This window comes from Dipodomys ordii, unplaced genomic scaffold (assembly GCF_000151885.1).
Source record: "Dipodomys ordii isolate 6190 unplaced genomic scaffold, Dord_2.0 Scaffold19, whole genome shotgun sequence".
Lineage (NCBI taxonomy): Eukaryota > Metazoa > Chordata > Mammalia > Rodentia > Heteromyidae > Dipodomys > Dipodomys ordii.
Window position 1 is genome coordinate 15730219 of NW_012267235.1, and position 9452 is coordinate 15739670.

Here is a 9452-nt window from a genome sequence, read left to right on the forward strand (position 1 = left end):
ACAGGAAAATCAGATTAGCTTGTATAAAATTTCATCAGGGCTGTCAAAGCCTGTGATCTACAGCACTGATAGTCTATTGTGACGGTTGTGTAGTAATATCTGGAATTTTCTCTTACTCATTTGTCTGCCTAGCTGGATGTTGAGACCTGGCAGCAGGAACAGCCTGTGGTACTACATACATGGACCAAGGAATCTGCCCATAACTATGAAAATAACTGCCATGAAGTATCTGTCTTTGTTAGCCCAGGGGCAACCTATTTTGAAGTGGAATTTGATGAGAGGTGTGAAACTGAAAAGCGGTAAGACTCACATGTTTTTTTCTTCCAAGCAATAGTGGATCAAAAACAAGAGAAAGAATATAATAGAGATTATGCCTTCACAGGTATGATTATCTGGAATTTACAGACTCTAGAGGTGGGAAGACACGCTATGACACAAAAGTTGGTACTTATAAGTGGCCTAAGGTGAGTCATATTCCCAAAACAAGGTAAATAAGTACTTCTGTAGCAATTCTTGTCCTTTTTCCAACTTTAGAGCAATAAAAGTATGGTGTTTGGAAAAAGAAGGACTAGCTAGGCTCTGGTGGCTCAAGTTCATAATGTTCAAAGTCCTAGCTACTCAGCAGGTTGATATCTCAGGAATAAGGTTTGAAACTAGCCTAGGTAGACAAATGTAAGAGAGCCCTATCTCAACCAGCAGAAAGCCAGAGTGGAGGCATGGTTTGAATGGTAGAGTGACAGCCATGAGCAAAATAACTGAAAAAGACTCAAAGCTCTGAGTACAACCCTTAATACTGGCACATTTCTAGAATGTAACCACACCCATATTTCTAACAGTTGCTTTGATATTCTACTTGTAGGGAGGAACAGTTGCAGTTGAGATTATGTAGCCCACAAAAGCTAAAAATTTAACTATCTGGCTCTTCATAGGAAATTTGCTAATACCCAGTGTTGTCCAGAGTAAATTAAAGAGCTGTTAATCTGAGTTCAGAAGGGCCAGTGGATCCAAGTGAAAGACTTAAACCGTGGTGAAAGATAGGAGCCCCAGCTGACAGATATGCTTAATCTCTGGGTGGGAGCCTGCTTCAGACTGTTTACTTCTGTCTCCTATCTAGCGTCTTGGTTGAGAACAAAGAACTGAGCCAATGATCACTGGCTAATAAGCAGCAGATAGTCACTTGAGTTTTAGAAAGCTGAGCAGCAGTTTTCTACTAATTCTGCTTTCTAAATGTAGTTGTGAGTTTTGTGTTTTAGTATCATCTCTGTACATTTCTCCCTTAATAATTTCGAACTTGTAGAAACGGAGACCGCTTTTAAGATTTTTTTGAGTCACAAAGAGCATACTTACTGCTGAGTTGTTGCCTCCTTCCATCTTGTTGACCACATGACTTTTGTTTGTCTCTAGAAAGTGACCTTTAAGGATGGTCCTCGGCTTCAATTCCTCTTTCATTCTGACAGCAGCAATAATGAGTGGGGCTACAAATTCACTGTCACTGCCTACGGCCTGCCTGATGTTGCCGTGTCTTGGGGGTTAGACTTGCAACTCCTTGTCTCTCGACTAATGGGCCGCCTTGCCTCCCAGTGTATGGCACTCAAGTCTGTGCATCGTAAGTTCACAGTCTTGTCCCTTCCTTTCTCATTACAACTGTGTTGAAGAGCAACGTAGGAACTCTCTCTCATAGGTTGTCTCCACATCACGATAGAGCAAGGTATATTTAATATATGTTTCTTTTTAGTTTTCTTTAAACCAAATCAAAACGGTTTACCCACTGGGCACCATTGGGAAGTTTCTTGACTCAGACTTTGGCCCTATCACAAAGTATGTTGTGGATGCCCTCTATCTATGGAAGACAATTGAGAAATTGCTGTTTTTTAGCAGCAGCATAGTCATTTTTAGAGATTTAAGTATACTCCAACTAGAAGGTAGAAATATAGTCATTTAATTGTTGTTTAAGTGAAATTTATGTGAACATAAATAAGTATGTGAATATATATATTATCCTAAAATACATTAATCAACTTCTTATCATTTGTTCCAAGGGATATATTCGTAAAATAAATCTTTTTGGAGTATTTTATATCTATATAATTTTTTTAACATTTTTCTGATTGTAAAAACAAATATCATTCATCCTAAATGGTCACTTTCTAGATACAAACAAAAGTTATGTGGTTAAAGGGTTATGAGGAAGGTTATGAAGCATCTCAGTAGTAATCATGCTCTTGGTAACTAAAAACATCTCTATTAAAAAGTGACTTTGGCGGGTGCTGGTGGCTCATGCCTGTAATCCTAGCTACTCAGGAGGCTGAGATCTGAGGATCACAGTTCAAAGCAAGAAAAGCCATGGAACTCTTATCTCCAGTAAACCACCAGAAAACCAAAGTGGCACTGTGGCTCAAGTGATATAGCACTAACCTTGAGCTGAAGAGCCGAGGGACAGTGCTCAGGCCCAGAGTTCAAGCCCCATGGCCACCAACAACAACAACAAAAAAAAGTGACTTAGGCTGGTCACAGGTGGCTCATACCTTAATCCTAGCTACTCAAGAGGCTGAGATCTAAGGATTGAGGTTCAAAGCTAGCCTGGGCATGAAAGTCTATAAGACTTATCCCTAATGAAGCACTCAAAAAAGGCAATTGTAGAGCTGTGGTTAAAGTGGTAGAGTACTAGCCTTGAGCAAAAAAGCCCAGGGACAATGCCCAAGTCCTGAGTTTAAGCCTTAGGACCAGCAAAAACACAAAAACATGACATTGGAGTATTGGATGCATGACTCAAGTGTTAGATGCCAGCCAGTGGATGAAAGTGTTAGATACCAAGTTCAAGTTCTAATTTTGGACCAAAAAAAAAAAGTGACATTGGCTGGTACCAGTGACCCATACCTATAACCCTAGCTACTCAGGAGGTTGAGATATGAGAGTCATGATTTGAAGACATCTTGAATAGAGCAATCCAAGAGAATCTTTATTTCTAATTAACCAGCAAAAAAACAAGAATGGGGGCTATGAAGATGGCTCAGTGGTAGAGAGCTAGCCTTGAGCTGAAGAGCTGAGGGACAGGCCCAGGCCCAGAGGTCAGGCCCCACAATCTACCAAAAAAAAAAAAAAAACAGGGCCCATACCAGTGGCTGGCACCTGAGGATCAATGTTTGAAGCCAGCTTAGGAAGAAAAGACTGTAAGACTCTTATCTCCCATTGACCAATGAAAAGCTAAAAGTAGGATGTGGCCCAAGTGGTAAAGTGCAGGCCCCAGTACACACCAGCATGGCTCAAGAGATAGAGCATCAGTTGTGAGTGAGAAAGCCAAACAAGAGTTAGAGATCCTGAGTTCAAGCCCCAATATCATAAACAATAGTAACTAATTAAGATAAAAGCAGGGAAAACCCAAAAGAAAAGTAAAATCATCTTTAATCTTAATAGTCCAAGATAACTATTGACATTTTATTGATTTCTACCTGTACTTTATTTTCAGAATATTCAGAATAATTATTTGTTTATATAAAGTGAAGTTTAAAAATTGTGATATTTTTCCATAATTCCTAAATAGCTTTTTGGTAGGCCTCAGAACTGAAACCTTCAGTTTCAGTTTAAAAAACCAGAAATTGTAGCTGAAGTCGGACAAGACAGTAGCATTTCAGGTTAAGGTTAATCTTTAATGTATATTTATGATATGTCACAATTCCATTATGAAAAATGTGAATAAATTTTCTCCAAGTCTTAAGCAATCAGTTTCTTTCAAAGAATTTCACGGTAATGAGCTAAAAATAGAACTCTCATAAGCCACTTTCTCTTCAGAGTTAGGCAGTAACCTGGCAGTACCACAGGCAAAAATGGCTTCAGTACTGAACTCCCCATTGTGGAAACCTGTCTTCAGGCATCAGATTTGTCCAGGGTTGGAATTAGAAGCAAGCTGGCCCACTCACCTACATCAGAATGAGAAGGAGGTATTTATTTGTCTGTCAACTGTCTGGGTGAAAGTTGTTCATTAATACTTATTATTTTAAGTTGTAAATGTTAGTGTTATCACCTCCATTAAGCTGCTAGCTACTGTGTTAACTCAAGGGCCTAATGTTCCATAGGTGCTCGAAAGTATGTAATGAATGGCTCTTCCATGAAAAATAATTTTCTTGCAGTAAACATCTCTTAATGGTGTCATCAAGTATGCAAATGCCTACTGAGCCACACTTTAATAATTTGTGTCATCTCTTTTGGTCTCCATTTAGCTGTAGTAGGTGTGTAATATTTTAGAAACAAAACAAGGTAGCTCTTTGTTTCTACTTCTTATCCTTCTTTTTTCTTACTCTGCTATTTGATCTTTCTTTCTCTTCTTTTTCTTCTCTCCTCCCAAGTATTCTGTGGTTAATTGATCAATACAATGATTCTTCCTCTACTAGTCCCTATTACCTCTGTGGTGAATCTAATTCCTCCATACTTTCTTCTTTTGGTCCTATGACAGTCCACATGCTTTTCTTACATCTCACTATTCTGTCTGCCTTCTTTACTAATTCCTCCTTCTCTAAAGCGTAGGCTTTATTCAGGCATCTTTCCCTTTCTCACAATCCAAGACTTTGTCCTCTCTTCTCTCTTTTCTGTCCCATTTGTGGGAATAGTTCTAAAATATTAGTTACCAGCTCTGGTTCTCCCAGGGCCTGGTATCTATCTTCCCATTAAGTGTTTTCATTTCAATCATTCTGATTCCGATTAATTCCAAAAGGTAAAACCATAATGCCTTCTCAGTTCATTTTGGTCCTGGTCATTGTTTGCCCAGACCTGTCCTTCAATCACTGCTCTCTATCTATCCTTCGTCCCTGTGCTGCTTGTGCCCTTCCTTTCTAGTCAACTGCAAGCCCTTCTTTGTCCCTTCCTCCTCAACTTTACTCTTCATTTCTGCTTTCCTCTATCTTTATCTAGACTTCCATCTTGTGCTTGCATTATTACATTGGTACTCCCAAGTCTTTTTGTTTTTTTTTTGTTTTTGTTTTGTTTTTTTAATCACTACATTATCTTGTCATTACACTGCCAAGCTCAATTAATGGCTCCCCATTGCCCACAGGGTGAAGTCTAATCTCCTCAATGTGACAGTCAAGGCTCTCTGCAGTCTCCTTTCACCTTACCTATCTGATTCTAGTTCACATCACTCCCCAACTGAGACATCAGGCCAGGTCAGTCTCCCTGCTGACTCTTAACTCTGCTAGTAGTTGTGTCTGTTAGGGTCACAACTGCTCATCCTCCAGGATATAGCCCTTAGCCCTGTCCTCCGGGAGGCTTTTCTTGATCACTTTAACCTGCCTGGAATTTTCTCCTTTGAATTCTTAGCACTGGGTATCCCCTCTAGGCATTTGGCACCAGCCAATATTTTGTTTTATGGTACTGCTAGTTTTAATGTTCTTGTTTTATTTATATACCTTTTTAAAAACCCATATGTTTGTCTGTTCTCTCTAAAATAGAACAAGCACTATATTTTATGCTTCCATTTTGACTTAGTAGGTACTCAGCAGATTTTTTTTTTTAATGACTATGTTAAACGTGATTTTTTTTTTCCTGTTCCCAGGTTAAGAAAATCCCTGACGATCCCTGCCGGCGTTTTCTCCTTGATTTTGCCCAGTCAGAGCCTGCTCAGAACTTCTGTGGGCCAAATTCAGAACTGTTCAAAGGATTCATACAGGCATGTAGAAAACAGGCCCCAAAGACAGATATAGTTGCTGGTTCCACTATTGATCAAGCTGTGAACGCCACCTTTGCTGCTCTGGTGTATCGCACTCCAGATTTATATGAGAAGCTGCAAAAATATGGTAACTTATATTACAGGGAATATGTTTGATCTGAGGACTAATTGCTAAGGTTTAAGAAGGCCTAACTTAAATGAAGATTTTTAAAAATACACAGATTCCTATACCTTCTTCTTGTTAGTTGTACTTGGTGGTGAAGAGGTTGAGGACCAATTGATGGTTAGCAGATTGTAGTGTACAGCAAATAGCCTTGACTTTAAGAATTAGCAAATGCTTTATCCTTATCCAGAATTCTCATGGGAAACTGCTAAGTAGTTGAATTGAAAGAAAAATTAATGTGGGTTGTAATGCAACCTCAGAAACTCCACGTTGTTCAGCTGTTGGTTAACCAAAAAACATTTCTGAACTTTGATATTGTCCTCTGTAAAATTAGGTTAGTATTGATTACCCCTAAAAAATCTAAGAAATTCTGATTAGAACCTACAATGTTATTGAATGTGCTAATAACATGTAGAAGGAAGAAGATGAAGGTATTAACTCTTACCTTTGGACTTGCAGCTTCTTTATGGCATATCCCACTAGGCTTCCTTTGGGTTAGCCTAGTTCTCACTACTTTCTTTCCTTCTGTTCCCCAGGGTAGCATCTTTGTGAAATGAATACACACACGCACATGCACACCCACATCCACGCACATGCACACACACACACACGTGTGTGTGCGTGTGCGTGTGTGTGTGTGTGTGTGTGTGTGTGTAACCTGCAGCTGGTAGAACCTACCCTGTATACTCAGGTACATTCAAGGGAAAAGCATTTCAAGCCCTATCTAAAGATAAGGTATGGATTTTCAGAGCACTTTTGCAGGACATGTTCTTTCCAGTACAGAAGAAATAAGCAAGAATAAATGCCTTTTCAGAGTAGGTGGTTGTTGCTCTTGTTCCTGTTAAAATTGCCTTTATGGTTCTATAATCTGTACCACTCCTTTAATCTCATATTGCAGGTTATATTTCCTAGTTGTAAAACATCTTGGTGACTACTTCTTAATTCTTATCTCCTTTAAAAAAATCTACTCAAGGGCTGGAGTATAGCTCAGTGGCAAAGTGTTTATCTGGCAAGTGGACATCCTGTATTTGATCCCCAGTACCAAAAAAAAGAAAAGAAAAAAGCCACACAAAACTACATTGAGACATGAGTAGAAACAAATGTCATGTGGAAAAGTATATCTCCCCTAAACTCTGTGGGGTATATCTCCCTTGAGCCATAACACCCCTTCAGGCCTTTTCTGAATAGTTTATTAGATATAGACTTTTCCATCTGGGCTGCCTTCAAACAGTGATCCTCAGTTCTCAGCCTCCTAAATAGCTAAGATTATAGGCATGAGCCACTGGCACTTGGCTTCCACGTAGTTTTTTTGTTTTTCTTAAATCATGAGACTGACTGGAATTGGCAGAGTGTTACTTGGGCTCTAAGATTCAGCTTTTTTTTTTGTGGTCAGTGATGGGGCCTGAACTCTGGACCTGGGCGCTGTCCCTCAGCTCTCAGCTCAAAGCTAGCATTCTACCACTTGAGCCATAGCGCCACTTCCTCCACATAGTTTTTTGAGGGAAAATAAAAATGTGTGTGTATAAACGTATATAGTAATTAAGTTATAGTAAGAAAGCTGGATTGTCTTTTTCATCAGAAATATCAAAAACTTGTAGATTAAAAGTTGAAAACAGTTGACTTTCACTGTGGGGGAAAATTCAAACACATATGTGTTTGCAATAGAGAAGCACATGATCAGAAATGGAAACTGGGCAGGGCACTGGTGGCTCAGGCCTATACTCCTAGCTACTCAGGAGGCTGAGATCTGAGGATCACAGTTCAAAGCCAGCCCAGGCAGGAAAGTCCGTGAGACTCTTATTACCAATAAACCAATCAGAAAACCAGAAGTAGTGCTGTGGCTCAAGTGGTAAGAGCACTAGCCTTGAACTGAATAGCTGAGGGACAGCACCCAGGCCCAGAGTTCAAGTCCCACAACCGACCAAAAAAGAAAAGAAAAAGAAATGGAAACTAGCCCAGCACCAGAGGCTCACACCTATAATCCTAGTACTCAGCAGGCTAGATCTGAGGATCTCAGTTTGATGTCAGCCCTGGCAGGAAAGTCCATGGGACTCTTATCTCCAATTAATTACCAAAAAAACCAGAGGTAGGGCTGTAGTTCAAGTGGTAGGCCTTAAGCATATAAGCTGAAGGACAGTGCTCAGACCCTTAAGTTCAAGCCCCAGGACTGGTACAAAAAGAAAAGAAAGCCGGGTGCTGGTGGCTCATGCCTGTAATCCTAGCTACTCAGGAGGCTGAGATCTGAGGATCGCGGTTCAAAGCCAGCCCGGGCAGGAGAGAGTTAGATAAAGGGGATATTGTCATACATCAAGTTCCTTACAGGGATGGGACTCTTTTTTTTTTTTTTTTTTAGGGATTCAAATTATTTTAATATTGTTTATATGTAGTATTGAAATAAAAGTCAACAGAACTCCAAGCCACATTTTTTTTGTCGTGAGTCAAATTCTGATAATGTCACACATTACATCTTGTCATCTGCCCCTAATCCTCCTTTCTGAGTGCTGGCAGTCAAGTGCCTAGTGTACTTGGACCATGAGACTCTTTATCTCCAATAAACCACCAGAAAACCAGAAGTGGCGCTGTAGCTCAAGTGGTAGAGCGCTCGCCTTGAGCTGAAGAGCTGACGGACAGCGCCCAGGCCCAGAGTTCAAGCCCCACGACCGACAAAAAAAAAAAAAAAGAAAAGAAAACCAGTAGCTGATGCTTATAATCCTAGCTATTTAGGAGGCTAAGATCTGAGGATTGCAGTTTGAAGGCAGCCTAGACAGAAAAAATCTTGAGACTCATCTCCAGTTAGCCAACCCCACTGCCCACTCCCCTCTAAAAAAAAAAAAAATCAGATCTAGAGTTGTGGTTCAAGTGGTAGAACGACATTTGTGAGCAGAGACAAGCTAGAGAGTTAGGGCCAGAGTTCAAGACACAAAAAGAAATAGGAACTAGAAATATCCTAGATAAATACTTGTCCCTTTTTTTTTTTTTAAACTTTAGTGTTGGGGATTGAAACCAGGACTTTGCAAGCTGGGCAAGCACTCTACCACTGAGCTACATCCTCAACCCCTTTGTTGTTTGAAAGGCATATATTTTATCTCTGCTCTGTGAATGCCTTTACAATACAGATACTGCATCAAAGAACTACTCACAAGTTCTTTTTTTTTTAATCAGTTGTGGGGCTTGAACTCTGGTTTTAGGCGCTGTCCCTGCGCTCTTCAGCTCAAGGCAAACGTTCTACCACTTGAGCCACAGCACCACTCCTGGCTTTTTCTGTTTGTATGGTACTGACAACCCAGTGCTTCATGTATGCTAGGCAAGCACTCTACCACTAAGCCACATTCCTAGCCTCAGCTTATCTTTCTTGTATTATATGGGAAGAATTCTCTTCCAGTTTTTTTTTTTATTTTTTTTTTATTGTAAAGATACTATACAGAGGGTTACAGTTACATGAGTGAGGTAATGAGTACACTTCCTCTTGAACATTGTTACCCCCTCCGTTGTTTTCCCCCTACCATCCCCTCCCTCCCTACCTTCCCCGAGGTTCTTTTTTTTTTAATTGTGATTAAGTGATTACATAATTCCCGGAATTTCACTGTATTGTGGAATAATGATGCTCATTTAAAGTCACAAGTTCATTCT

At 40.0% G+C, this 9452-nt stretch overlaps 1 protein-coding gene across 1 annotated transcript in view; it reads left to right on the top strand.

Annotated features, from left to right (window-relative positions):
• Zzef1 (zinc finger, ZZ-type with EF-hand domain 1) overlaps nucleotides 1-9452 on the top strand; it is a gene marked incomplete at its 5' end in the record, with an annotated part of 158010 nt that overhangs the window by 78729 nt on the left and 69829 nt on the right. The window contains 5 exon segments of the mRNA XM_013013155.1: nucleotides 133-299; nucleotides 383-464; nucleotides 1405-1606; nucleotides 3790-3938; nucleotides 5546-5786. Coding sequence (XP_012868609.1) covers nucleotides 133-299; nucleotides 383-464; nucleotides 1405-1606; nucleotides 3790-3938; nucleotides 5546-5786 — 841 coding nt within the window.